General features: G+C 67.2%; 2 protein-coding genes across 6 annotated transcripts in view; one reads left to right on the forward strand and one right to left on the reverse strand.

The window, feature by feature from the left end:
- Positions 1-27,929, reverse strand: part of LOC128134593 (mitochondrial import inner membrane translocase subunit TIM16-like) — a 42,105-nt gene that overhangs the window by 967 nt on the left and 13,209 nt on the right. Inside the window, exons 8-30 of one of the 5 annotated variants that reach the window (XM_052772483.1) lie at positions 23,848-23,934; positions 23,519-23,601; positions 6,938-6,992; positions 6,500-6,557; positions 6,257-6,402; positions 5,334-5,429; positions 5,122-5,247; positions 4,858-4,990; positions 4,589-4,764; positions 4,403-4,511; positions 4,215-4,301; positions 3,955-4,097; positions 3,762-3,866; positions 3,555-3,640; positions 3,334-3,475; positions 3,142-3,231; positions 2,925-3,041; positions 2,710-2,845; positions 2,505-2,596; positions 2,325-2,411; positions 1,284-1,368; positions 525-664; positions 16-81 (exon numbers count right to left, since the gene is read on the reverse strand). In XM_052772483.1, the coding sequence (XP_052628443.1) occupies positions 16-81; positions 525-664; positions 1,284-1,368; positions 2,325-2,411; positions 2,505-2,596; positions 2,710-2,845; positions 2,925-3,041; positions 3,142-3,231; positions 3,334-3,475; positions 3,555-3,640; positions 3,762-3,866; positions 3,955-4,097; positions 4,215-4,301; positions 4,403-4,511; positions 4,589-4,764; positions 4,858-4,990; positions 5,122-5,247; positions 5,334-5,429; positions 6,257-6,402; positions 6,500-6,557; positions 6,938-6,992; positions 23,519-23,601; positions 23,848-23,934 (2,445 nt within the window). Of the gene's footprint in view, positions 1-15; positions 82-524; positions 665-1,283; positions 1,625-1,717; positions 1,866-2,012; positions 2,245-2,324; positions 2,412-2,504; positions 2,597-2,709; positions 2,846-2,924; positions 3,042-3,141; positions 3,232-3,333; positions 3,476-3,554; positions 3,641-3,761; positions 3,867-3,954; positions 4,098-4,214; positions 4,302-4,402; positions 4,512-4,588; positions 4,765-4,857; positions 4,991-5,121; positions 5,248-5,333; positions 5,430-6,256; positions 6,403-6,499; positions 6,558-6,937; positions 6,993-23,518; positions 23,602-23,847; positions 23,935-24,363; positions 24,444-27,929 lie in introns of those variants that run through there. The other 4 variants (XM_052772480.1, XM_052772479.1, XM_052772482.1 and 1 more) reach the window with 4 other exon arrangements.
- Positions 8,427-16,726, forward strand: VASN (vasorin). The gene is given in 4 exon segments (XM_052772808.1): positions 8,427-8,432; positions 8,788-9,044; positions 14,063-15,278; positions 15,280-16,726. Coding segments are annotated over 4 exon segments (2,292 nt in total). The 3' UTR covers positions 16,093-16,726.

Here is a 27,929-nt window from a genome sequence, read left to right on the forward strand (position 1 = left end):
CCTCCCTTTGCTCACCTTGGACTGCAGGTAGAAGGAGCCTCCCACCGACTTGTCATTCACCTTGAACAAGTGGTCGTAGTTCTGCCAAAGAGAAGCTCCCTGTCAGATTCATCTCTTCCACCCTCCCCGGCCCCTAACCCTGGCGGCCTCCCGCTCCCCGCGGCAGTGCTGGAGGTGGCAAGTGTGATCTTGGGGACACGGCTGGCTCTGCTCAAACCCCCAGCAGGTCCCCACACTCCTGGTCGGGCACCTCTGGGGAGCCCACATCCCCTTCCCTGAGCAGCACTGCCGGGCAAACGCAGGGGCCAAGCCCGGCAGGTTGCTAATGCCCGTGAGCTGCCGGCATGCTGGGGCAGGGGCGTTTCCAGCTGGGGCAGGGAAACCTCAAGCTGGGATTAACTGGGCCCAGGACAGCACCCACACTCCCTTTGGGGACCAGTTGTCTCCCCCATGCTGGGCAGCAGCCGCAGGGAGGGTAGGGCCCTGCCAGCACCGTCTCTCCCCAGCTCTGAGGGAGCCTCTACCTTCTGGATCTCCTCCGGGTTGAGGTTTGAAACGTTGAGGATCTGCTGAGCTTCCTGGAGGCTGATGCCAATGATCCTGGAAGCAGCGGCGGACTGGGGTCTCTCCGAGCGCCCTCGCGCATCTGCCGCTGCTCGGCTCGCTGCTCGGAGATACCGAGGGCGTGAGTCCCCCCAGTGCTGCCCCCCACCTCGGGACCCCCAGGCCTTGGGCAGGGGCGGGCAGCAAAGCCCACGGGCTCCGAGGTGCTCAGATCCCAGTTTCACCACTCTGCCCTCCTCATGCTGCCTCCAGCCCGTGGGGGTCACCCGGACGAGGCCCCTGGTGCTGGGGAGGGGGGCACCTGTTTGCTGTAGGCATCCATAGCGAGCTGGGCTGCAGGCAGGCAGAGGCAAGCAGGGCAGGGCTGGGGCTGCCGTGTCCCGGGGGACCATCCCCGCTCTGCCCTTTGGGGCTGCCGGGACGTCTTGGACCCTGGCAGCAGTGCCGGATCCAGGCTGGTGCCTGGGACGGCTGCCGGGAGCCCAGCTCAAGCTGAAACTCCATTAGGCCAGCACCGGGAGACAGATGGTGACTGTCACCCTGCCACAAGCCTGGCAAGGGTCCCCTCCGGGCACAGCCCCGGGGGACGGGGAGCAGCGGGGTGCCCTGGGGAAGGGGGTGGGGATGCCGAGCGATGCCCAGGCCGGGGCAGGGGAGAGCGGGCACGCTCCGCACACGGGGCGGCATCCCGACGCCGGGGGCGGCAGCTCGGCTCCTACCTGCGAACTCCTGGCGCAGCGCCCGCATGAAGGCCCGTCCGACCACCTGGGCCCCCACCAGGATGATCTGCGCCAGGTACTTGGCCTGCGGGGACATCCTGCTGTCACAGCCGCCCCGGGCCCTGTCCCCAGCCGGGTCCTTTGCCCCCTCACCTCCCCTCGGGCCCTGCCCAGCCCCGGCCCTGGCCCCCGGGGCCCTGGCCCCTCCCCGAACCGGCCTCCTCGCACCTCCCTGGGCCCTGTCCCCTCCCCGGGCCCTGCCCAGCATCATCCTCCGCCTCCCCGGGCCCCGTCCCTCCGTCTCCGGGCCTTGCCCAGCCCGGTCCTCCGCCTCCCCGGGCCCCGTCCCCCATTCCCGGGGGCCTGCACCTCCACCCTCGGGCCTTTCCCCCCGTCCCGGCCCAGCCCCGCCACTTTCCCCTGTCCCCCCTCACCATGTCCCCGCCGCCGCTTCCGCCCCCGGCGGTCACGGGGTCAGGGAGCGAAGGTCGCGGCGGTCACCGAGACGGCGACGGCGCGGGGCGGAGCGCCCCGCTCCCGGTGGGTCCAGCGCCCCCTGGCGGACCCGCCTCCCGGGAGGTCCCGCCGGTGTCCGGCGGGGCTGCGCTGCGCATGCGGTGGCGGGCGAGGCCCGGCCCGCGGCCTACCCCGGTGCCGGTCCCGTGTGTCTCCCCCACCTCGGTCCCCGGTTCTCCACCCCCGCCCCGGCCCGGAATCACGGCAGGAGACGGGTGCTAGTGCAGCGGCTTTAATAGCGGGACCTGCCCGCGGCGGGCATGGGGCCTGACACCGCTGCCCGGCCTGGTGCGGGGCACGGCCCTCGGCCCCGCCGTGCCTCCCCTCAGCCGGGCCCGGCCCTGCGGCGGCTCTTCCTCCTCCTCCTCCTTCTCCTCCCTGCCGGGCCCGGGAGGCCGCGGGGGTCGCCGGCGTGGTCCTCGGGGTGCCGGGGTCCAGCCTAGTCCTGCGGGAGGCCCGGTGGGGGTGAGGGGCATGGTGGGACAGCACGGGACCGGGGGTCGTACCCCCCCCCCCCGCACCTACCCACTCGTCCTCGTCCACCCCCTCGAAGGAGTCCTGGGGCAGTGGGTCGTCCCGGTTGCCCAGCCGGGCCACCATGGCATTCAGGAGCTGCAGGGAGGCAGGGCAGAGCCGTGAGGCCCAGGGCATCACCCCCAGCCTGAGCCCCCCGGCTGGGTGGTCCCAGGGTGCCCCGGCACCCACCTCCTCCTTCTTCTGCTCGTCAGACTTCTCCTCCAGGTACATGGATGCAGGGACGAACTTCCGCGCCGGAGCCTCCTTCGGGGCCTCGCTCACTGGGAGAGCGGCGTTGCCGTGGGGCAGGAGGGCTTCACCCCACAGCTCCCCCCCCGCCCCGTCCATCCATCTCTGCGGGCCCGGGGTCCTCACCCTGCCCCTCTGCACCCACCTGGTGTCATGTCGGCCGGCCGCATGTTGGCGTGGCGCTGCTGCCCGTCGTTCCCTGCCAGCCAGGCGCTGCCGCTGAGGGCTGGCTCCCACCAGACACGGGTTGGCGGGTAGATATCATCCTGGAAATACTCCTTCTGCGGGGGCGAGGGGCACTGAGGGGGGGTTCCCCACCTCCTACACCACCCCAAACATGGCTGGGTGCTCGCCACCTACCTTGACGCGCGGCACGTGGAAAGCCACTGGCTCGAGGGTGCTCTGCCCGAGGCGCAGCGCCCGGGCGAACTCCACCTCCCGCACCTCACACGCCGTTTTGGGCAGGAAGACGAAGCCCTGATGGGGTGGAGGCGTGAGCGGGACCCGCTGCAGGTCTGGCAGCGCAGGCAGGGGGGTCCGGGACAGGCAGCACTGCTCCGGTGGGCCCCCCCTTTACCTTGTGGGGTTCACTGGAGGTGAAGCTGTTGCACTCGAGGAAATAGGGGGGCTCAGGTGTCACCTCGTAGAGGAAGACTCTGGTGTCACCCTGGGGACGGAGCAAGACAGGAGGGTGCATGGAGGGTCCCACCGCACTGTTGAGGTGCTGTAGGCAGGTAGCCCCCCATTTTTTTGGGGGGGAAGCCCTCACCTTGCCGGTGAGGAAGACAACGCTGGTATCCTCATCGTAGAAGGGCAGGAGAGTGGAAGGGGCCACGTCGAGGCCGAGGACAGACAAGGGTCCATCGGGCAGAGCCTGTGCCCGGTACAGGAGGATCCTCCTCTCGCTGCGGCTGTGGGGAGGTGACAATGGGGAGGGATGAGGACGGTGTCCCTTGGTGACCCGTGTCCCAGCCTTGTCCCCCTCTTTACCTATCAAAGCCGGACACCAGGAGGTAGTCACCGCCGCAAACCCAAACCAGGCGTGCTCCACGGCCCCCCTCGGGACCCGGGCCCTCCTGCGTGGGGTGAAGGTCACCCTGCCTGCTCAGAGAGAGCTGGGGGTGCGGGCAGGTGCCCGCTGCAGGGGGGTTCCCGCACCCCCAGCTCTCCAGCCCGTCCCTGCCACCGTGATCGTACCTGTTCAGGCTTAGGGCCGCGCCGGGGCTCGTAGAGCCGTAACCGGCCATCTTTGCTCACCGTCGCCAGCTTCTTCCCATCAGGGCTCCAAGCCAGGCTCAAGATCTGGGGAGATGGATGGTGTGTCCTTCTGCCACATCCCCTGTCTGGCCAAACGCGCCCCTCAGATGTCCCCAGATGTGTCATCCCTTACCTGATCAGTGTGTCCCTGTAGGCACAAGGCTTCCTGCCCGGCGCTCAGCTCCCAGATCCGCACCGTCATGTCGTAGGAAGAGGAAACCAGGAGATTCGATGCCACGGGGTGGAAGCGGATGGAGTAGATCTTCTCCGTGTGACCTGGTAAGGTTGAATGGTGCATGGCCGTCCCCACCTGTGCCGGGATGCAGACACCACCACAAGGCTGGCTTGTCCCCAATGTGGGGTGCTCGGTGTGCCTCCCCATGCACCCCTCACCTCGGAGGACAGCTTCGGGCTCCTGCAACGTCTCCCGCAGCCCTCCCTCGGGGATCCGCCACAGCCGGATCTTGGCGTCTTCACCCGCTATGGTGCCAAAATGGATGGCCAGTGGTTAATATGGTGATCTGGTGTACCTGGTGCTGCGGGACTAGCTTGGCACACTCCCCTGGGGACAGCACACATACCAACAGCGAGGCGCCGCGGGTCAAAGGGGTCCCAGGAAAGGTCGGCCACTGCTGTGCCATTCTGGATGGTGGGTACGGCCGTGTCAGGGAGACGGCCGGGCTTGGAGAGCTGCGGGAGAGAGCCAGGGGATCACCTGCACTGCACCCGCCGGTGCCGTGCTGACCACTGCGCCGCGCCGGGGGTACCTCAAGGATGGCGATCTGGCCACCGGCAGAGAGCAAGGGCAGGGCGACGCGCTGGTGGTTGGCGCAGAAGCCGTCGCACTCGCCCGGCGTGGTGAGGCTGAGCCCCCGCAGGTTGGTGAGGTGGGTGTCGCGGTGCAGCACCCTGCCCTGTGCATGCCGGAAGCGGGAGCTGGGCCCTGGCGCAGGCAGGGGACAGGTGAGCGCCCAGGTCCCTCCCTCCAGCACGGCCCCAGCCAGGGGACGCCGAGCCTGCCCCGCCACCCGCTCACCCAAAATGCACTGCAGCGACTTCTGGCTGGGGCTGCTGGCGAAGCCGCTGGAGGGGCCGGTGCTGGCTGAGAGGGAGGTGGCAGCGCTGCCCGGCGAGGCCAGCGAGGATGGCGAGGAGTAGCCGCTGCCCTCCTACAGGAGAGAGAGCAGGTGGGCAGGGGGTGCTGGCATCCCAGCCCTCCCCCTGCCCTGTGGGATAAGGGCAGCGGGCGTCCCCCGACCCCTTGGCACCCCTGGCATGCTCCCCAGCACCCTGTGCTCACGCTGTGGTCGGCATCGGTGGGGCCGGTGTTGCCGGTGTTGGCTGCCTGCAGCTGGGTGCAGGCGATGACGGGGGAGGTGAAGGTCTCCGCGGGTCTCCGTGCGGGGTGCAGGCTCACCCTCCCCACCTGCTGTCAGGCAGAGCGGTGGGCAGGGGGCAGTGGCAGCCCCTGGCAATGCCACTGGTGAGGACAGCCCCCCGGGTGACACTGACCTGCTGGCTGTCCCCTGCCCACCAGGCCTGGGCGCCGGTGGCTGGCAGCATCCCGGCACAGTCAGGGAACAGATCCTCATGGAAGTCCTGGACGGACTGCAGGAGAGGGGACAGGGTGAGGTGGGTGTCCCTGAAACCCCACAGCCCCCGTCCTGCTGCCATCTGGTACTGCCTGGGCTGGGACACCCCCGAGCACGCCCTGGACACCCCCAGGCACCCGCCGGCACCCCAGTCCCTCCGGCTGCGGAGCCCCGTCCCTGCAAGCTGCGCGCCGAAGCCTGTAGGTGTCAGACGCTGCCCGGCGTTGGGCTGCCTCACGCACCCCTGAACACAGCCAGCCTCCGAAACAGCACCCGGCTCCCAGCATCACCCCTTGCAGCACCCAGTACCCTGCTTCCAGCACCCAGCGCCCGTGTTTCAGCACCCAGCCTCCAGCTTTAAGCACCCAGCATGCCAGATCTGGCACCCAAGATCCTGCCTCCAGCACCCAGACTCTGCTACCCAGCACCTAAATTTTGACTGCTTTAAGCACCCGGCATTCAGGATCTGGCACCCAGCACCCATTACACAACAGCACCCAGCAGGTAGCACCCAGCTTTCAGAATCCACTCTCCAGCACCCAGCATCTTGCATGCAGCACTCAGCTTCCCAAACCTAGCACCCAGCAAACCCAGCCTCTGTTACCCACCATCAGCACCCAGATTTCAGCCTCCAGCACCCACCTTCCAGCCTCCATTACCCACCATCAGCACCCAGATTTCAGCACCCAGCACCCAGGTTTTGCCTCCTCTCCTGCTCTTCCCAGGCTGGGGAGTGGGTTCCCCCACACCCAGGTGCCCTTTGTCACCCAGTGCCGACGAGGTGTCACCCATGAGACGGCACCAGGCACCCATGACACGGTGCCATCCGCAGCCCCCCCTTACCTTGCGTGGCACCAGGTAGCTGACAGGGACGAGGGCGGTGTCAGTGAGCTGCAGGATGCGGAGCACCTCGCAGGCCATGACATCCAGGGCCAGGCGCGGCACAGCAGCCAGGCCCCGCGTGCTGCCCTCCGTCCGGCACTGGGTCACTGGGGGACAGGCAGGGTGGCCGTGGGGCAGGCAGCGCGGGCAGGGGCAAGGCCCCCGACACTGCTGGGAGCCTGGCGCGGGACGTATCTTGCTTACCCTGGGTGAGTGCTGGCTGCGCAGGTGCTGCTTCGAAGCAGTACAGGAGGTTTTCTCCCTGGAAGAGAGGGGGAGGGGACGAGGCATGAGCGGGGCTGTGGGGAGCACCCCACCGCACCTACATGCACCCTGCTGCACCTCACTACACTCCCCTGCACCCTTCTGCATCCTCCTGTACCCCACTGCACCCACACGCACCTCGCTGCAACGCCTGCACCCTGCCACACCCCACTGCACCCACCTGCACCCCGCTGCACCCCACTACACCCATATGCACCTCACTGTACCCCCCTGCATCCTTCTGCATCCCACTGTGCCCTGCTGCACCCCAGCACACCCTGCTGCACCCCACTGCATTGTCCTGCATCCCACTGCACCCCCCTGCACCCTTCTGCATCCTCCTGTACCCCCCTGCACCCCGCTGCCGTGGGACCTCACCTTCCCTGCCAGCACCAGCAGCCCCGTGTCAGCGTCGTACAGCGGGATGGCTGCCCTGCAAGGGAAGGAGGGTGCTGAGCCAGGGGCACCCATCGGTGCAGCACCCTGACAACCTGGGGCCAGATCCTGCACCTTCCCCCACTGGTGCACGCCCCAGACCCCATCCTGGGCAAGCGTGGGGCAGGATCAGGTCCTGCTGGCAGCAGGAGGGCAGCGCCGGTGCCAGGTGGTGCCGTTGGCGTGCCGGGCTGCTCTCCTGACTTACAGCTCCCCACAGCACGACCCTCGCTGTACCACCCCGGGCTGACGGGTTTGCAGTGGGACAGCACCGCCAACACTGCTGGCCGCTTCCAGCCCCGGCTGCGCGGTGTTTGCCGCGAAGCCGTGCCCAGCCGTGGGGCATCCCGCTGCCAGCCTTGCACCCTGCGCCCAGCAATGGCACCCAGCCCCGCTTGGGGAAGCCACCGGTACCTGCAGGGGAGCCCCAGGGCCGGCTGGGCCGGCTCGGCCAGTTTGGGGCAGGCACGTGGCGCACCCCAGCACACTGTCCGCCTCGCCCGACACCTGCCATGCCAGCCAGCCCCGGGAGTGCCCCATGGCCGGGGCTGTGCCAGCTGGAGCGTGTCCCTGCTCCTTGTCCTGCACCCTGTCCCAGCCTGCGGCTGGGGGGTGCTTGGTGGCCGGAGGGGCCCATGGCTGGGGGGGACGCTTGGTGGCTGCGGGGGACGGTGGTCAGGACGCACTCAGTGGCCAGAGGGGACCATGACTGGGGGAATGCTCAGTGGCTGGGGGGGATGATGACCAAGGGGATGCTCGGTGGCCAGAGGGGACTGTGACGGGGAATACTGGGTGGCTGGAGGGGATGGTGATGATGAGAAGCGTGGAGCCACCTCTCTGCCTTTGCTTGGCTGGGGCAGGGAGGGAGCTCCGCTGGCGGAGAACAAAGGGACCATCTATTACTTTCGGTTGACATTTCTGTGGCTGCGCCGAGGGGAGGGAGCCGTGCTGTGCCATACCATGCCGGCGTTTGACACCATGTGGCTCTGAGGAAATATGGTGAAACAAGGCTGTGCCACGCTCCCGCCCCAGCAGGTCCCCACGGCAGGGACACCCCGCTGCTGCCACAGGTTGGCACAAGGGATGGCCGCAGCTGATACGGCATGGTCCTGCCCTGGGACTGTTGGCACAACATAGGCAAACACCGCTGGGGCGGCCGTGGCAGGCACCGGGGTCCCCTGCCTGGCTGCGGTCACCATCACCAGCACTGCCACCACCGCCGGGGCCCGGGGTTGGGACAAGGGCACCCTGGGTGCCTGGTTGTCTCAGCCCAGCCCGTGCCGTCCTCGTGGTGCCAAACGGGGAGTGTTGTCTCTGCGGCACTCGGCACAGCTCTGCCGTCCCTGGGGCATGGGGGCGGCCCTGCGAGGGCCACCCAGTGCCCCCCTGTCCCCCAGAAGACAGTGGCAGGGGCTCTGCGGATGCTGGGGGCATGGGCGTACCGGAGCCCACGGGTGCCAGGGTCCCCAGTTACCCTGGGTACGCTGGGGTGCCAAGGATGCCCAGCCCCTGGTGTTTACCAGGGGTTCCAGGGGTGCCGGGGCCCTGGGGGTGCTGGAGGTGCCAGGGATGCCAGGGGTCCCCTGGATGCCGGGGAGATGAGGGAGATACCGATACCTGCACCTATACCTGCACCTACCCCTATACCTATGCGTATATGCACCGGGGGTGCTGGGATCCCTGGTACCCCGGCCCCAGGGATGCTGGAGGTCCCGGGGGGCCTTGGAGGGTTCTGGGGCTCCGGGAGCTGCCGGGGGTCCCGGGGGTCCCTGTGACTCTGGGGGCTCCGGGAGCTGCCGGGGGGGGCGGGGAGCCCCGCCCCCTGTCGGGCCCCAGGTGCGCAGGGGGCGGAGCCTTCGGGGCAGCCGTGCCCCACCCCTCCTCCTCTGTCCCCTACGGCCAATGGGAAGGCGGCGGGAGGGCAGGCTCCGCCCCCCGCGCTTTTAAAGCCGCCCCCCTCGCCCGGCGCCGCCAGAGAGGGGAGCGCCCGCCCGGCCGTCGGCTGCTGCCGCTATGGACTGACCGCCCTGGCCCGGCCCGGCCCGCCCCGGTGAGTCCCGCGTCCTCGGGCGCCGCTGCCCCGGCCCTCTCCTCGCCACGGGGCCGGGGGCTCGCGGGGCGGCGGGCCGCGGCCGGGAGGGGGCTTTGCTGGGCACCCGGGGGCTCAGGGGGGTGGCGGCGGGGCCGAGGAGGCCCGGTGGGCCTCGGCTGGGCCACGGGGCACCTGGGGCCGGCCACCCTCCCCGGGTGACAGGGTGTCGCCCAGGCCTCGGCTGCAGGCAGGGCGCCCGGGGCCAGCACCTCGCTCCAGGCCTCGGCTCCCCCCAAGCCTTGGCTGAGCCGGGGAGCACCCAGCCGTCCCCCGTCTGGGCTGCTGGCGAGGCCTCAGCCAGGCTGGGGTGACAGCACTGCAGCGGGCACAGCCCCAGGTCCCCTATCCCTGCCTGTGCCTATCCTGCCGTGGGATGTGCCAGGGTCTGGCCCGGAGACCTTGGCATGCTGCTGCTTCCATCACCGGGAAGGGGAGAGATGTGGCTGGGGCTAACGTGGAGCCCGGCTCCCTCCAGCTGTGGCCGGGTGGCTGCAACTCACCCTGCCAGCAGAAGGGCTCCAGGACCCACACGGGACGGCACGGTCCTGGACCCATCCCAAGCTCACCCTGTCCCGGCAGACGTGGCGGCAGGGCTCGCCCTTTGGGGTCAGGCAGAGGTGGGAGCTGCTGGCAGCGGTGTCCACCACCACCCTTCTCAGCAGAAAGCTCGGCTGGGGTGGGGTTTGGCTGCCCTCGCCCTGCCTGTCCTCGGGGGCCAGCATCCCAGGTTGCTGACCCGCCATGGGGCCAAGCGGGGTCCCCGGGCAGTGCCAGTGAGGGTTTCCCCCCTGGCTGGCACCGAGGGACGGGTGCCAGCAGGGCCACCGGCCAGCCTGGCTGCTGGCCGGCAGGGATATCCTACCGCCTCTCCTGCTGCCAGCTCCCTGTGCGCCTCATCGTCTCCCAACATGCACTGGGGAGGTGCTGGCCCCTGTCACCCTCTCTAGGTGTGACTTTGGGCCACCGTGGGGTAAGTGTCCCTTCCCATGCCTGGCTCCCTCCCAGGATGGCAGCTGCCATGAGAGCCAGCCCATCCTAGCAGAGATGCTCCAGTTCCAAGACCCCTCTTCCCAACCAAAAACCCCCACTTGTGTCCCCCCCGTACACCCACTCTTGCCACTTGCCCCACGCTGGCAGGTCTCGTCTTGCTGGGACTGGGGCAGCTGGACTGACCTGACCCAGCCGGGGCCGTGCTGCTGCCCACATGGCGCTGGGCAGTGCCGCCGACAAGGATGACACTAATTACTATTTTTCCCTGCACCACGCCAAGGCCGGGTGGCCTCACCGGGTGGCCCTGACGCAAGCGCTGCCTGCCCGGCTGGCTCTGCCGGCGGGACGCGGCAGGAGGAAGCGCTCAGGGACAGCCGCGGCTACCCCAGTCACGCCGTAGGAATCTGCCCGTGCTGCCGGGGCTGTGCGTGGCAGCATCGCCGGCCTCCTCCCAACCTCTGCCGGTGTTCAGGCTCCTCCGGAGGCGGTTTGGCTGCCGGTAAAGCAGCTCTGCTGGTTTTTCTCCTTGCTGGCACCTGAGCCAGGGAGCGTGGCCGGGTCAAAGGGGCAGGAGCGGGATGGAGGGGCCGGCGAGCACTCCAGGGAATGCAATAACCAGGCCTGCATTCCTCCAGGGCTGCTGCGGAAACTTTAATTAAATAGGGAGGGGAGCCCGGGAGGAGGTGGGAGCTGTGGCGGTGCAGGGTGGGTTGAAGGGGAGGAGGATTAAGGGCTTAATCCTGCATCCCCCCGGCTGTGTCTCAGGAGGGGGCATGTGCTGACATGGGCTTGTTTGGGGGGGTGTAAGGGAGGGGAGCAGCGTCTGCATCCTGCCCGGCGAAGGCACCGTGTCCTTCCCTGCAGTGACAGGGACAGAGCCCAGGGCCCAGCTTCGTGCTGGGCCCCCCGTCCTGCCTGCATTGGTGCCCGCCGGCCACGGAGGCAGCCCACCGGCCTGCCTGCCGGCAACAACGGTGGCTTTGTTTGGCTGTGGGGCCTCACTCACCGGTGCAGGAAGGGATATCCCAACCATGCCGGGTTCCCCGGGGAGAATGGCCATGTCCCCGTGCGGTGGGGAAGGGCAGGGACCCCCAGGAGGGCTCCTCCGGCCCTTCCTGTGCAGGTGTCACCCTGCGGCACAGGGACAGCATTGGCTTCATCCTTAAAACATGGTGGGCGCGAAGCGGGGCGTCCCCTGCTGAGTCCCTCGCCCTGGGCAGGCAGTGGGATGGCCTGGCCTGGGGGGCTGCAGGCAGGGAGTGGGGAGACGGTGCTCCCACCCCAGCAGGCTGGCAGGGAAAGGCTGAGCCGGGACTGGGGGAATCTGAGCCTGGATCCTCCCCGCAGCCGGAAAATATGAATAATTCGGCAAATATCTGCGGTGCAGGCGCGGGGGAGCCCAGCCAAGGCAGCAGCAGGCCGCTGGCAGGGCGGTCCTAACACCTCCAGCAGAAACGGGGCCCCCTCTCCGCCCCTGGGGGCTCCCCCGGGATGTGGGGAGGCTGTTCCCCTGCCCCGCTCCATTTCGGAGGGGTGAGCACCCTGGCGAGTCTGGGCCGGGTTAACCCCTCACTGCCTTGAAGTAGCATCAGGGTGCGAGGGCGGGATGCCGGCGTGTGCCGGCGAAGCGGGGTGATGCCGAGGGAGAGGTGGCGGAGGCGTGTGGGTGGAGCAACTGTGCCAGCCTGCCCGGCGCTCGTGGTGAGGCAGGGATGCATGGCCGTGGCCGGGCCGGCAGAACCTGCCCAGAGCGGGGAGCCTGGCAGGCAGGGAGGAAATGCCAGCGTAATTAAAGGGACGAGAGAGACTTGGAGTCAGCAGCTGGTTGCAGCACGGGACACGTCAGCGAAACCCGACCCTGGCATTGCAAAACCAGCCCCAGCTTCGCCAGCCTCCCGCAGTCCTGGCCCCGCTCTGGCACTGCCCACCCGGGTGGCCTGGCACGGCGGCGGCACCGCAGGCACGCCTGGCACCCTGCGCCCAGGGCTTTGCCTGCCAGCCAGCACCCTCGGGCTGCCTGAGCCACCTCGAGGGCTGGCATGGCGGTGAGGGCTGCCGGGTCTGCCCCCAGCCCCCTTAGCCCCAAAAAGCGCTTCACAGGGTCTCCATGATGCTTTTTGGGCTCTACTCAGTCCTCATGCCGGGCACCGCTGGCCTGGCTGTGATGTGGGGGTGCGGCGGGACCTGGCGGCAGCGAGGGGTCTGGGGGCTGAGCCGGGGGTGCCGGGGAGGGGACGTGGTGACGGTGAGGCCCTGGATGCGGCACAGCTCCTCCCTGGCGTCGGGGGGCTGACGGCACAGGTCACGGCGGGGCAGGGCCGGTTGGGCCAAGTGACTCAGGCGGTTGCAGTGACCCTGCCCAGCGGCGCGGGTGCACCCCACCCTCGGGTGCACCCCACCCTGGGGGGGGGCCCACCCTCGGAAGACGCGAGGACAGAGCTGGCTGCCACGTTAACCCTGTCCGGCTGCGGGTGAGCGCCGGTGCCTCTGCGGCATGGGGGGCTCTCTGCAGGCCAGGGCTCCACCGCGGGGGGCACACAGCACTGGTCCAGTCCCTCCCACAGCCGCCGGTGCAGGATGTGGTGTCCCTGCATCGGACGGGGCCCCCCACGGCGGAGGGGCGGCTGGGGCAGGCGGCACGTGCTGCTGCATGACCCGGCAGCCCCCCGCACACGGCGGGGGCCCCTTGCGAGAGCCGCAGGGCCCGGGGTTTGCCTGGAGCTACGAACAGCTTGGAGCAGGGGAGGAGGTGGCGACGGCCAGGGCTGGGGAAGGGTCTGGCGGGGCAGGATGCTGGCAAGCACTCACACCTCTAGCAGTCTGGGGGGATTTGCCTCTTCCTTGCCTGAGAACGCCCCTCTGCCCACCCCCACGTGCCCCTGAGATGGGGTGGCAGGAAACCTCGGGTCCCTGGCCCAGCCTGTGCTAATTAGCAGTGTCATTAAAAGGGCCAAAAGATGGGGCTGAGAGAGAAGCCAGCTGCGACATCGGCCGGCCACCCATGGGGGGCTGGGACAGGGGTGGTTACAGCCTCGCTCGCCCCAAGAGCATCCTCCCCTCCATCCCAGTCCCTGTCCCTGAGGGATGAGGATGCAGCCCAGGGAGCTGTGCTGAGTCCCTGGGGTGCCAGCAGGGAGGGGAACAGCAAGGTGACCCATGGCCCCCAGGGGACAGGAGCTGGCTCGGGTGAGTATGAGCCCCAGGACTCTGTGGGGACGCAGCCGGCTCTGAAGGGCACAGGAGGGACCTGTGGGGCAAGGGAGCACCCGACTCCTTCAGCCCTACAGCCTGTGCTCAGGCCACCCCACAGTGGGTGCCACCTCTGGGTGACCCCGTCCCTGAGGGGATTGCTACCGCTGGCGATCTGGGCAGGAGCAGACCCCGTGGGTGCAGCTGCCAGGATGTCGGCACAAGCAAAGGGTTAGGCGGTGCTCAATGTGCTGGGAAGGCTGGCCAGGCTCCTACCCCCTCCCCTGGCTCCCAGGTCCAGCAGTGCCTCTGCTCTGAATCCCCCGTGTTTGATTTGCACCCTGCCGAGAGCAGCTGGGGAGGTAGGGACCCTTGCCCTGCTGCGTACTGGGGGTCTCGGTGCCCCACCGGAGACGATAGCAAGAGACCAGGTCAAAGCCGGTGCGACGTGTCTCATGGTAGAGCCTGGGGTGTGCAAAGGTATCATGTCGCTAAATCCTGGGGGGTCTGGGGAGGAGGAGGGCGTGGGGCTGGGGTGGGCAGCCCACATGCCACTTTGCTCTCACCGGTTCTGTCCCGGGCTGCAGTAGCGCAAAGGCAGGAGTGTGGCAGGGACTTTTCTGCTCCTTCCGTGGTCCCTTTGAGGCCGGAGGGTCCCGGGCAGGGCACAGGGAGACAGTTCGCACACCCCAGCAGCGGTGCAGGGGTTGCAGTGGGGGAGTCTGAGGCACCCCACAGCTCTGCCAGCCCAGGGTCCCCCCAGGTCCTAACCTTGGCTGGGTTTCTCTCTCCCACAGAGCTGACACCATGAACCAGCTGATCCTTTGCATGCTGCTTCTCTTGGCCCCCAGGGACCTGGCTGGGGCTTGTCCCACAGGCTGCCAGTGCCAAGACCCCAAGACCATCCTGTGTGCGGCTAGACGGGGCCAGACCGTGCCCCAGGGGCTGCCCCCCAACACCCTCTCCCTCTACGTCTTTGAGAATGGCATCACGATGCTCAGCGAGGACAGCTTTGTGGGCCTGCCTGCCCTCCAGCTCCTGGACCTCTCACAAAACAAGATCACCAGCATCCAGAAAAACATCTTCCAGCCCCTGACAGAACTTGTCAACTTGGACCTGTCCTCCAACCAGCTGCAGGAGATCACCAATGAGACCTTCCATGGGCTGCGGCTGCTGGAGCGTCTCTACCTGCAGAAGAACAGGATCCAGCACATCCACGCTGCTGCCTTTGACACGCTGGAGAACCTGCTGGAGCTGAAGCTGCAGAACAACCAGCTCTGGGCCGTGCCCCCTCTCGACCTGCCCAACCTCCTGCTGCTGGACATCAGCTGGAACAAGATCCCCACCATTGCACCGGGGGCCTTCCATGCTGTCAACATCGAGTCCCTGAAGATCGCGGGGCTGGGCCTGACGAGCTTAAACGAGGAGCTCTTCCAGGCCCAGAACAACCTCCACGAGCTGGATGTCTCCGACAACCTGCTGGAGCGTGTCCCGGCAGTGCTGCGGCGGCTGGGGAGCCTCACCAAGCTCAGCCTGGCCGGCAACGCCCGCATCTCCCAGCTGCCGGCGGAGGACTTCCACAACCTTCACAACCTCCAGGAGCTGGACATCAGCAACCTCAACATCAACACCATCCCTCAGGATTTCTCCAGCTTCTTCCCCAGGCTGCGAGCTGTGACGGCCGCCGGCAACCCCTTCAACTGCATCTGCCAGATGAGCTGGCTGGTGCAGTGGGTGAACGCCAGCAGCGTGGTCCTCCGGCGGCCTGAGGAGACACGATGCCACTTCCCCCCAAAAAACTCCGGCAAGCTCCTCCACCACCTGCAGTACGCCGACTTTGGCTGCCCCACCACCACCACCACCACCACCCCCACCACACCACGCACCACCACGCTGCCGCCGCCCGCACCGCTCCCCACCAGCAGCCGCCCGGTGCCGCAGCCCAGCACTGCTGCTCCCACCCTGGGGGCCCTGGCCCCCCAGGGCAGCTCCACGCTGGTGCCCTTCAGCGGCCCCCCCGGCCCCCACCAGCCCCCCCCCACCCATCTGTCCCCCTCGCACGTGTCTGAATGGCGGCACCTGCCACCTGGGTGCCCAGAACCACCTGGAGTGCCTGTGCCCGGTGGGCTTTGCCGGGGTGTACTGCGAGGCGGAGGTGAGGGGGACGACACCGTCCCCGGCCACGCAGGCACCGCCACCCAGCCAGCGGATCAGCATCACGCAGGTCAGCAGCACCTCCCTCAAAGTGGACTTGCAGAACTATGTCCAGTCCAAAGCGCAGCTGAAGGGCATCCGCTTGAGCTACCGAAATCTCTCTGGGCCAGACAAGCGGCCAGTGATGCTGCGTTTGCCAGCTTCACTCTCTGAGTATACGGTGCGGGCGCTGAAGCCCAACTGCACCTATCGTGTCTGCATCGGGCCCCTGGGGGAGAAGGTCTCCAAAGAGGAGCACTGCGCCGAGGCGCAGACCTTGCCGGTGAGCCACCAGCAGCACTCTCCTGTCACCCAGAGCAAGGACAGCAACCTCACCCTGATGATCGTCCCAGCACTGGCCGCTGTGCTGCTGCTGGTGGTGGTGGTGACTGCCAGCATGTATTATCGCCGGCACCGCCGGGCGAAGGCGCACGCCGGCACTGGGGTGGACGCGAGCCCACTGGAGCTGGAAGGGGTGAAAGCCTGCCTGGAAAATGGGGATTTGAGCAGCCATGGCCACAAGGTGCCGGAGGCAGCAATGCTTTCTGGTGGCTCCGAGTGCGAGGTCCCGCTCATGCAGTCGCACTACCCCAGCAACAACAACACCCCAGGGCTCAAACCCTCCTATTTCTGAGCCAGGCGGGAAGGGGCTGCCGGGCGAGGGGAGCCCTGGACAGATGAGGGTTGAGCTCCAGCGGTAGCACCTGGCCATGTCCCTCTGGGGAGAGGAACAGTGAGGAGCTGACTGAATTAAGGCAGAAAAACCCCAAACCCATAACGTGCAATTTCCAAGAAATGGCCACGTTTCAGGAGGAGACACTAATTTTACTGCTCAGTGCCTTGATTTCTGTGACTCTACGTAGAACGTGGGTAGTGAAAGAGAGGGGGTTTGGGTTTTTAATTTGGGGTTTGGGTGAGCTTTTTTTAGCTACTGCTAAAAAGAAAGCTGCCGGTGACTCGGCTAAGGGACGTCCACGTGCTGGTAACAAGGGTCCTTTAGCGGAGCATGGCCCGTGACTCTCAACTCCCTGGAAGCTGATGTGAGCAATAAGGCCCGGCCGAGGTGCTGGGACCCTCGGGACCCCCGGGCCAAAGGAAGTGCCGAGCAGGCAAACCGGGAATTGAAGCTTTAAGAACTTGGAGAGAATATTTATACATGGTTATTTCCCATTTCTTCTGGGAAAACTCTGGTTTTTTTCTAGTACAGGTTTGTGTACACCTCTTTTGTAAGGCAGACCAGAAGGGTGTCTTTTTGTAAAAAAAAAAAAAAAAAAAAAAAAATTAAAATCACAACAATGAAAACCTCTGTGCAGCCCTGTGCACTTTTGCCCATCTCGCCCTGGCTTGTGGGCATGGCTGTGGGCAGCGGCACGGGCAGCGTGGTGCATCCCCTGTGGAGGAGTGGGAAGGTCAGCCATGTCCTCCCGTTGTTGTTGGCGAGCGCGGGGATGAGTCAGGGTGATGGGGGGGGGGGGGCAGTTTTCCTGACTGTGGGCGGCGGTGCTGGGGAGGCTTCACCCCCACGGCGCTGCCCCCCACCACGGGCGCTGAGGAGGTGTTCCCAAAACAGAGGCCACGGATTTCGAATCGGCCCCTGCCCTGCACATCATCCAGCCTTACTTCATCTCTCCCCGCCTGCCAGATGGCTCCAGGGCCAGCTGCGGGACAAACAGCCCAGCCCAAACCTCCATGACCTCCTAACGTCACCCCCGGCGGCACTGGGACCCCGCGCCCATGACAAGTGTCAGTCTGCTCGGCCCCCCCAAACCGAGGGCTGCAGCTAGAGCCAAGGCTCGGGACCCCTGCAGTGAGCCCCCACCGCCTGGCCCCGGGAACAGCCGGTTTCGTGCGCTGGCCCCGGCGGGGAGGGCTGGGAGCCGGCGCTCGGCAGGTTCCCGCTGCCAAGTGGTTTCTGCTCCAACCCTCTGGTTTTAATCGTTTTCCAATCCTTTATCTTTCAGGCTGGAATTTTCCAGGTTGGGGCCCTGCCCGCAGAGGTATGTTTGATTTGGAGAGAATGAGCAAAAGTGGGCTGAAGCGCCGCGGCTGCCGCCAGTGGAGCCGAGGGTCACCGCCATGCCGTGCGAGCTGCCGGCCGCACTGGGGCCAGCAGCTCTTCAGGAGGCACTGCTCTGCCGCAGGATACGGCCCTGACCCCGCAACTGCCCTGGTCCGGCTCGCCCGAGGCCGACGTCAGGAGAGAGCGGCTCTGGATGCAATTAGGGGCGCGGGGCGGTGGCGGGGGCTGTCTGGTGCGGCCCCCCCGGCTCCCAGGTGGGCTTCCGGCAGGGCTGGCTCCCATTAGGGCCGGCGCAGCGGCAGGAGGGGCCCCTCGTTGGCGCGGGGGGGTCGGTGCGATGGCCACACTCGCCCGCTCAAAGGGCCCATTGTGGTCCTCTCCCCACAGATTTTTCAAATTAACATCCCAAATTCCTCCGAAAATTGCTGCTGTGTAAATATTTTCACTGCGAGCTTTGTATATTTTCCAGCCCCGTGAGGAGGAGAGAAGAAAAGTCCCTGGCGGAGCTGCGGCCTCGCGCCGGGTGCCTCTGGCTGGCCGCTGCCGCAGCCCCCCCGAGCCCGGCCGGGCGCAGGGTCGGCCTCTGCGTGTCCCCTCACCGGCACCGGGCTGTGAGGGACTGGCAGCAGGGACCTCGCAGGGGCTCTTGAGCCCCTTCCCTCCTGGCCCCTCGCTTTCCCTCCTGCTGCTTGGCTTCATGATGCGCCCTTCCCTTAATGACGCTATTTTCTCCACTTGCAATTAGCTGGAGGTTTGCAGGGGACCTCAACATGCCAGCTGGGTGCTGGGGACCCCCACGACCCCTCAGCAGGTCCCATTGCTCCTGGGGGACTTCCAGCAGCTCCAGAGTGACCATATCTGCGTCAGAGATGCCACACCGGCTGCCCTGGCACGGCAGGAGCCAAGGGGGGGCTCGGCTTTGGCAGGTGCAGCGCAGCCAGGAAGCCCCGAGCCAAGGTTTTCATGGTGGCTCACCGGAGCTGGGAGGTGTGGGGAAGAGACCAGGCTGTGGCCAGCAGCAGCATGGGGAAGGGGCTGGAGTGCCACAAGGGTTTGGGGGCAACGGGGCTCGGCCTTGGCACAGAGGGGTATGGGGGTGCTGTGGCCAGAGCAGGGCTCAGCGCCCCGTGGGGCTCGGTCCCCCTCCTGACACCCATGTCTGCACCCAGGCAGCTCCGTGGTTGCTCGGCAGTGCCCAAAATGCACCCTTCCAGCCTCCGAGCCCCCGCGGTTTCCCAAACCCCAGCACAAAAAGTCCCCCTGGCTGCTGCCAGCGGCTCTGTGCGGCACATAGTGCGGCGCTGCTAATTCCTCCGAGCTGAATCAGCGCCGGGGAAGGATTGCAAAACCCCCTGAAATGAACCCAAAAAATCCCTCTCGCTATGCTATGCAATCCAGCGGGGCCGGTAACCAAGAGCCAGAGCCAGAAGCCACTAGCAGTATCGGTGGGGGCGGGGGGGGGGGGGGGGGGTCGGCAGGGAACCACAACGGGAGGAGCCGCTGGCTTCACCGGGGCAAGTCCTGCTGCCCCCAGCGCTGGCCCAGCGCTGCCCGGCACGGGCAGCATCCTGCCTGCACCCCGACGGCTGCAAGCCTGCAGGTCTCTGGCCTCACGAGAAACATCCCTGGCCCCGTGGAAACCAAAGTCTGGTCCCCTGGGTCCCCCAGGTCCTCACGGCCAGAGTAGAGCCCCGGGGGGACAGGCTGCCTCTGTGCAGGGTGCCAGGGGTCCCCATCCCCGCTCCCCTGGGGCGAGGGCAGGCGTGCGCCCATCCAACGGCCCCACGTGCTGCCGCAGAGCATCGGTTGCCAGGAAGAGCTTGTGGAGAGGCAGAAATCCCACTAGCTAACTGGAAAGCTGGGGAGGCTGGAGCCGGGGAGCACTGGTCGGCCACGGTGGCGGCGGTGGGCTGAAGCCATGGCCCATCTGGGAGCGATTTCGGCACTGCCGCCGCTTGCCTTCCCGCCCAAGCAGCCGCGCATGGCACAGGGCTATTTTTACACAGTGTAATTACTGGGGCAGGCAGTGGGGCTGGGCGGCCGCCCCGGCATTAACCCCCCTTAGTACGGCTGCCCTGGAGCATCTCGCCCCCATGGGGACAGGTCCCACTGGGGTAGCAGCTGATGGGGTGGCCTCTCCCCCCTCCTCGTGTCTGAGATATTGGCAGCCAAGTGGGAGCAGCAGGAAAAGCCCCTTCCCCGCTGCTGGCAAGCAGCTACCAGCCCAGGCACACATGGCGGGGGGGACAGGGGGTCTGCAGGGGGACAGGGATGGACCTGTCCTGTTCAGGGCTCTGCCACTGAGACCTGGCTGCTGGGGTGGGTGTTGTCAGAGACCCACGAAACACCCAGCACGACCCAAAAGGGCTAAGTCCTAGGAAAAAGCAGTGCACAGGGTGTCGGGGCCAGGCAGGATGGGAGCAGGACCGGCCATCAAGGTCCCACTACAGCTGGTGACCGGGGAGAGGTGGCAGGGTGACGGTGGGGGGGGAACGTGCCTCGGTGGGGTCATGTGCCTTGGTGCACACAAGGGCTGGGGCTGGGAGATGCCGGGGCTGCAAGCCCGGTCCCCAAGAGCCAGCTCAGCTGCAGGCTTTGGCTGGGGCAGGGGCAGCGGGTGGGGACTGAGCATCCCTGGGCAGTGTCCCCGGGGAACTGCCCAGGCCCCCTCCATGTCCTGCTCCAGCGCTGGAGGAGCCAAACAGCCCCAAATCCCTCCACAAACGTCCTGCCGTGCCGGCTCCCCACCATGGGCAGGTCCCGGCTCTGGCACCTCCCAGCTCTGGCGGACTTTGGACCGTGAAGGGCGGTGGGGGTCTGGCCGTCCCCATTTCTCAGCCCCCACCACTGTCCTGCCCCGTGGGGATCTGCCCAACGCCAGCACACGCCACGGGGATACGGCTCCCCAGGACCTTTGCAGACCCGCTCACCTCAGCCCTACCGACCCAGCCGCAGCCCCGAGCCAGCGGCAGCGTGGGCTGGAGGCTGCCCTCTCCCCTGCTTGGCAAGCAAGCACCCTTGGCCTCCCTGGGGACATTTTCGGGACACCGAAAGATGCAGCGACACGAGGGAGCTGCTGTTCTCACTGGCCCAGCACGGTGACGGCACCAGCCCCAGGCAATGCTGTGCCGGCCGCCGGGCGCGCGGCAGTGGGGTCTGGTCACTGACCCCGAGTCGGAGCCGGTAACCCAACCCCACCGGTGCTGGTTACAATTTAGGGCAACAATAACCTATTGAGGCCCCTTCCTGGCTCCTGCCCTGCTGCTCCTTGATCTAATTAAAGGGGGCCGGGTTGGGGGGGAAGACAAAACCCGAGTTGAAGGGAGCGGCGGGTACCCGAAGGCGGCACGTTGAGGACCATGGCATGAAGAGGGGCCATGGCCACCCGTCCCTCCCGCCACTGGCTCCCTCAGGGGTCTAGGCATTGGGGGGGAGGGTGTCAGCTCCTGAGCATGGCCTGGCACAGCCAGGGTGCTTTGAAAATGAAGTTTACGCGGTCACAAAGATCTTGCCTGCTCAGGATTTGGCATGGGGACCCCCAAAACACACTTGCTGCTGTGGGGGTGAATGGAGCCGGTGCCCCCCCGTTCTCTGCCCTCTTCCCCTGCGGATGCTGGGCAGGGGTTCAGCCACCCCATGGGGTTCAGTGCAGCTGTGGGCATTGGGGTGGGCATGCCGGGGGTGTCCCCCACCTTGGGGCACGCCATGGCCCCCTTCGGGGTGCCCGGAATGTGTGGTACCAGCTCAGCAGGCAAAGGCCCCCGCGGCAGGGCGCCGTGGGGAGGTGGTGGGGACGCGGGCTCCCCTTCCTGCCGGCCTGGCGTCAGTAATGAATGGTATGAGTTTCCTGCCCGCCCACTGATTGCTTCCTCAAAGAGCCTCGATGAGCTGCTGCTGCTGCGCCCGGCTCCCCATGCGCGGCTCATGGCATGGCCGTGCTGCCGGACGGTCCTCGATGCCCCACACTGGGCACCCACGGCCACGCTGGAGACCCACAACAGGCACCCCAGCCCCACGGCTGCTCGACCATCCCCAGGGTGCTGAACCGCCATCCCTGGAGCAGCAGCATCCCTGCACCGAGCCTGACCCGAGCCTGCAGCTCCCCTCTTCGGGCGCTGCCTCCGGGGGGGACCCAGTGACCCCCAGACCCTCCACCCCCTGCCCTACCATGGCTCCGGGGCTCCCAAGCATCGCACCCCCACCGGCCCCTGACTGGGACAGCTCTGCCGGAGGGAGAGCAGGGCCCCCGCTCGGCACCTCTGCCGGGAGCCAGCCCAAATCCCCCTCCGCCATTTGTCATCTCCCTGAGATTTACAGGCGGGGAGTGGTTGGGGCTGGAAGCGAGGCCGGCCCCGGCGCGGCTGCCTAAAAAAAGCACCTCCCGCTCCTTGGCGGCTACCCGGCACGGTGGGGGGGGTCCCCGCTCGCCCCCACCACCCCCAGCCCCTCTCCCTATCACCCCGCCACGCAGCCGCAACCCGGCAGAGCCCCGGCGTGACATGCAGGCAGCGCCCGCCAGCCGCATTCCTGGCGGCCGATAAACCCGGCAGCCAAAATAACTCCAGCCTGCGCAAAGGGGGCTGAGTGCAGCCTGGTGTCTGCATCCAATTTAGCCGGGCTGGCTCGCCCCGGCCCAGCGCCGGCAGGGAGGCCCACGCGTATGGGGTGCGAGAAGCAGTGGGATTTGGGGTAATTCCCACTGGACTCTCCATTGGCAGCAATAAGGGACCCCAAAGCGTCCCCTCGCAGCACGCTGTGTGCCCTCGCCTCCCGCAGGAGTGTTCACTCTAGACACTAATGATGTCTGATCACCGAGGTTGGATGTGGAAACCCCGTGGCTGCCTTTGCCTGTTGTGCCGGCAGAGCTGCGAGCCGCTCACCCTAGTAGCTCGCAGGAGGGCAAAGGATGCTCCATCAGCCTCCCTGCCTGCTCCCACCTGGGGCTGCTCCCGCAGCCACCGTGCCAGCACCTTCGCACTGTGCCCTCAGCCGATCCTCTCCCCTCCTGTCAGTCCCAGCTGCCGCCAGCACCGGCTCAGAGCTGACACCTCGGCGCGGGGGATACCGGCAGGGCGGCCAAGGGCCTGCCCCGCTGTCACGGCTCACTCAGCTCCTTGCCAGAGGCCCCGTATCGGCACCCAGCGGCTGCCGACCACCCAGCCTGCTCTGGCATCCCGGCCCGCCACGGAGCCAGCCTGATGTGCAGCGAGGGTCCCAGCATCCCTGTGCTTTGCCAGCAGCTCTGGGGAGAGTTGGCAGCTTCCAGCACAGCCCGGTAAGGACCTTGCCCCAAAACCCCGTCACCCTGGTGGGATGAAAGCGTTGCCTCCTCCTCCTCCTCTTTCTCCTGTTTCCTTGCCGGCACCGAGCCAGCTCGCCGGGTGGTGTGGGAGAGGCCAGGCCAGGTCCAACTGCAGTGTTCCTCACCTCAGCGGTGCCCCACAGACAGGAGATGGCTCCATCGCTACTTGACAAGGGGCGCTGACCCCTTACGGCCACAAAAGCTCCTCTTCCACTTCCCTGAGGGATGCCCGGTGAGCACGGCTCTGCCGCCGGCCTCACCACGGCTGGCTGGGCAGCCGCCACGGCACCACGGCACAAAGCACCGCGGCCCCACTGTAAGCAGGGGGTCAGGGCCGAGCCGCTCCAGCGTGCAGGCAGTACCAACGGGATTCGCTCGCCCACAGCATCTTGTCGTGCCGCCCCAGTGAAGGCGCCCACCCGGCTAGCAGCCACCTCAGACACTGCTGGTGCTGTCCCCAGCAGTGCCACCACCCACCATAGAGCGCCCATCCCATCCCAGTGCTGCTGGGGACACCTCTGCACCAGTCCCAGTACTGCCACTGCCCTCCCATCCCACCCGAATGGTGCCAGGGACACAGCCATGCTGTCCTCAGCCTTGTCCCCATGCCAGGAGCTCTCTGCCACCTCCTGCTCCACCACCGTGCTCCCCACGGGTGTCTGACCATGGCATCCCCGCCGCGCTGCCCCGCATCCCCGCTGCCCGCCCTCCCACCCTGTGGCAAGTCCCCGTCCCTACCCGGGCGAGGTGTCCAGCGCCACGGTGAGCATCGCCCTGCTGAACTGCCGCATGTCCCACAGCTTCACCTCCCGCTCTCGCATCTGCAGGGGCACAGACATGGCATCAGTGGGCACCGGGGCTGGCCGGCTGGCCCTGCGGCACCACCTCCATTGCCAGCCAGCCTCCCTCCATCCCCTGGACCTCCAGGTCACCTGGCGAGTGGACCTCCTGCTTTCTTGGGGGACAAGCCATCCAAAAAGCACCTGGGGCCCCAGCACAGCTGCCACAGGGAGCGGGGCTGGGACATCCCGGTAGCATCGGAGCCACCTTCCAGGTAAGGACCGTACCTGGCTGAACCCGATGGAGATGAGGCAATCGCTGGAGCCCAACCAGAGCAGCCGGGAATCCTTGTTGTTCTCATGTCCCGGGACACTCTGCAAAGGCACAAGAGACACAGCTGTCAGTATTGCCACTGGCTGCGCTGGGAATGCTGCGTGGGACGCGTGCTTCACCGGTGGTGGCCGTGAACCGCTCCGGGGCCAAGCACATGGAGCCGAGTGCTGGCTCCCGACTCCGCTGAGAGATGCCTGTGGTGACAGTGTAGCAGTGACAGTCCTGAGCCCCCACCCTGTGCCCGTGCCAGCGTGATTGCTTTGTGGAGCAGCTGGCCTGGCTCCTGGTGAGGAGCGGACGGTGGCAGCAGCTAATGTGAGTGTGAGGGGGCATGGGATGGCCCCCTGGGGCTCTCCCCACACCTGGCAAGGGGGCTCAGGAGCCAGCATGCCACAAGGAAGCTGCTCCATGCTGGCAGGCACACGAAGAGGCTTGGCCGCGGCCATGGCCACGGTGACAGAGGAACTTACTTCCCCAGCTGCATCCCCAGGCTCTCGATCCATGGCGAATCTCAGCTGCAGGAGCCAGGTGCCCCTCGTGTGTCTGGATGCTACCGAAACACAGGGCAAACTGAGCCCAGCCACGCTCCCCACACCGCCCTAAGCCCCTGCAGCCCCGCTCCGCCTCTCCCCTGGGCTCCCTGCGGGCCGGGACCCCCCCAGTCCACACCACCGCCTCATCCTGCCCACCGTCCCCAGCCCGGTCCCCCCACTGGCCCCGGTGCTGCTCTGCCGAGGAACGGGTGGGGAAGAGTAACCACAGGGTCGGTGGCGGCTGCTTGCCGGCTCCCATGTGGCCCCCAGATGGGTCCTGTGGTTCCCGGCTTCCCAGCGGGAGCCGGCAGCCAGCGCTCGCCCCATAGCGCAGGCAGCGCTCGCAGCCCCCTCACTCTTGTTTGCAAAGCGCCAAGAAAAGACTGCTAACAATTTCAGAGCTGGCATGGAAAAGCAGAGGGCTCTGCCAGAGCTAAACCCGGCACAGCACTTCCGGCACATCCGTGCAGGGCAGGGGGGACCCAGCATGGGGGTGGGGGGGATACGGTGGGCACAGGAGGGTGCCCACGCATCCACAGTCCCAGGCTGGCATGCACACGTTGACCCCGGCGCCAGAGGAGCCGCATCCCACGAGCTGCGTCCCCCTTGGTGTGAGCACTGTGCACCACTGGCCGCGACCGCACTGTGACCGCCAGCGAGGCTCTGCCACCACAGCAGGCAGGCGAGGGTGCACAGAGGTGCCGTATCTCCCACCCCCCCCCCAAACGAGAGAAGCCCCTCCGGGAGCAGCCTCCTCTGGTCCCGGCCACCAGCCCCAGAGCGATGCCCACTCTCTGGAGAGACCTGCCGCCGGGGCGGGAAAAGGCACATGGTGCCAAGCTCATCCTCCCCCTGGCTCCGGCACGCAAGCCTCCTTGCCAGCACAAACACGGCGCTTGCCAGCCAGCACGGCTCACTTGGAAGAGGCAGCGCTGGCCAAGCCAAGCCCGGCACTCCCAGCCGCAGGGGCAGGATGTGGGGCAGGAGGGGCCCGTCCCCCCACCTCCAACACGCTGGCACAGGAGCCGGCTCCCGGCTGGGGTGAAGGGCCTAGAGAAGGCAACATGTCCCAGGATCGGTGCCGAGAGAGATGGAAACCCCGGGAGCTGGGGCCAGCCTGCTCGTCGGCCAGGAGAGCACTTCTGCACCTGAGCAGTGCAGCTGTGGCAGCCAAAACTCAACAGCTGGAGATTCAATAGCCGACTGCGCCGGCTCCGCTGGCTCCTGCACACTGCTGGTCCTCTGGATCATCCAGCACAGAACCCGAGAGATGGTGGTGGGTGGCAGCCCCCTGGGGCGGGCGGCACGGCTGGCAGAGGGCAGGGCGATGCCGCTGCCGCTCGCAGCCCACGTTGTGCCGGCTGCAGCACGGGGGCCACGTTTTCTGCATTAGTTCTATCCTGGGTGAGCAGTACGTATGGCAGCAAGTATGCGGGGAGGCTGGGGCGCTCTGCTTTCGGTGGTGGCTCAGACACCTGGCTGTGCAGATGTTGCCAGAGGTGAGCGTGCGGGACCAGATGACAGTCAGTCCCGGGGGGGTCCCTGGGGACCTCCTGCCCCGTGTCCTCTCCCCTGGTGCTGAGGGTTTTGGCAGGGACGGGGCGGTGTGGCCTGGCACCGACAGTGGACACCAGCGTGGTTCGGTCAGCCGAGAGCCCTGGGGTGGCCGTGGGGCTGCTGCGGGTCCCTAGTGCTGGCAGAGACCCTGGCACCCAGCCCAGGGTGATGCTGGGACCCCTCTGTGTCCCTGGAGCAGGGGACCAGCTGCAGCTCAAGGGACAGGCATCCCTCCTGAGCTGCTCATCCCCCCTGGCAGGCTGAGAGGAGCCCACCAGCTCCAGGCTGGCACGCAGGGAGCCAAGGAGGCCTCCCAGCTCCCTGGCCACGCCAGCACTGAGGCAGCCCAGCCTCCTCCAACCCATTGTGTGGGTCCAGCCCAGCTGGTTTTAGGCAGCACAGGCTGGGGGGAGCTTGTGCTCCCCCCTCAGAGCCGGATCGGCTGCATGCGGAGGGTTTCCCTGCACCGTCCCTCTCCCCATCTCAACCCATCCCTCCCAGTGCAGGCTGGGGTACGGTGCCGGTACCCACGGTGGGGGTCCCCAGCCCTGCTCCCTGTGCGGCCCTGGAGCACTCCGCTGCAGGGGGCTGTGGGGGGGCCAGCGCTGGGGAGCACGGCCGGCATGTCGGATGCAGCTGTTGGCAGCGATGCCTCGTTGGGGCCCGGCGCGCTGGTAACAGCTGCCCGCAGGGAGCGACCGCCTTCGGCTCCTCGGCTGCCTGGGAGAGCCCGACACAAAGCAAACACTGCCCAGGCACCGGAGTGATCCCCAGGGTGATCCCTGCCTCTGCGGGAGCAGTTACCCTCAGCCGGGATGCAGGGCAGGGAGAGCTGGAGATGGGGAGCCCAGGGCAGAGCTGTGGGGCTGGAGGGGTGGGAGGTAGCTGGGGGGGGGGGGGGGTGGGTCACAGCTCTGCCCTTGGCGGAGACCCTGTGGCTGGCAGGGGCCAGGACAGCTCAGCCCTCCCTGCGGCTAGCAGACCATGAGCATGGCTAGCAGACCGCAGGCATCTGTCCCCCATGGGAAGCAACCTGCGTGGGTGCAGGAGGCACCAGAGTCAGGCTGAGCCATCCCTTTGCCAGCGGGTGCCAGGGCAGGAGGGTCTCCCCAGCCCAGGGCACTGCAGCGGGTCCCAGGGACAGACACCTCCTCCCTGTACCGAAAGGATGGGTCCGTGCACGTGGGGGAAGCCATCGCTCCCCCCAAACCCCACAAGGCAGCGGGGGGCAGGGGGAACGGCTTCCTGGGGAGCCGAGGGGGTTAACCATGGCACTGCATCCTACTCCTGGCACAAGAATGTGAGTGATCTCCCTCCGCTGCCAAATTTTGGTTACTCCAGAGCTGGCCAGGAGAGCAGAGCAGCGTCTCCCAGGCCAGCCCCACTCCTGGTCTCTGCACGGAGCTTGGGGAGACCCTGAGCTGCCACCTGCCCCCAGGGGAGCGCAGGGATCCCAGCCACCACACATGGCGGCAGCGATGCTCCGGTAGCCGTCACGCTGCCAGCACTGGCCCTTGCCCGGTGTGGGGTGTCTGTCATGGTGGGGATGAACTGGGGTGAGTCCCCTCCTGCCCATGCCACCTCCCTGATCCCACCGGCCAAGGCAGCATCGCCGTGGTGCCCTGGGGAGCTGGGTACTGTCAGCACCGTGCAGGCTCTGCCTCTCCCACCCCACTGCCAGTACAGCCCTCTGCCTCCATCCAGCCCCTGTCCCGGAGGATGCTGCCAGCCCAGCAATGGCAGGAAGGTGAGCAGGCTCCCACCAGGACAGCCCCTATGGCTGCGGAGGCTCCCACCTTGGCACGGATGCCCAGGCACGGGGCCAGGCTGGGAGCAGGACCTCCCTCCCTGGGCAGCCGAAGGGGGACCTGCTGGCCACGTGGGCTGAGGAGACTGCAGCACCCATCAGCACCCATCCCTCCTCTCCTGCATCTCATCTCTTCTTG

Source organism: Harpia harpyja, chromosome 21 (assembly GCF_026419915.1).
Source record: "Harpia harpyja isolate bHarHar1 chromosome 21, bHarHar1 primary haplotype, whole genome shotgun sequence".
Classification (NCBI taxonomy): domain Eukaryota; kingdom Metazoa; phylum Chordata; class Aves; order Accipitriformes; family Accipitridae; genus Harpia; species Harpia harpyja.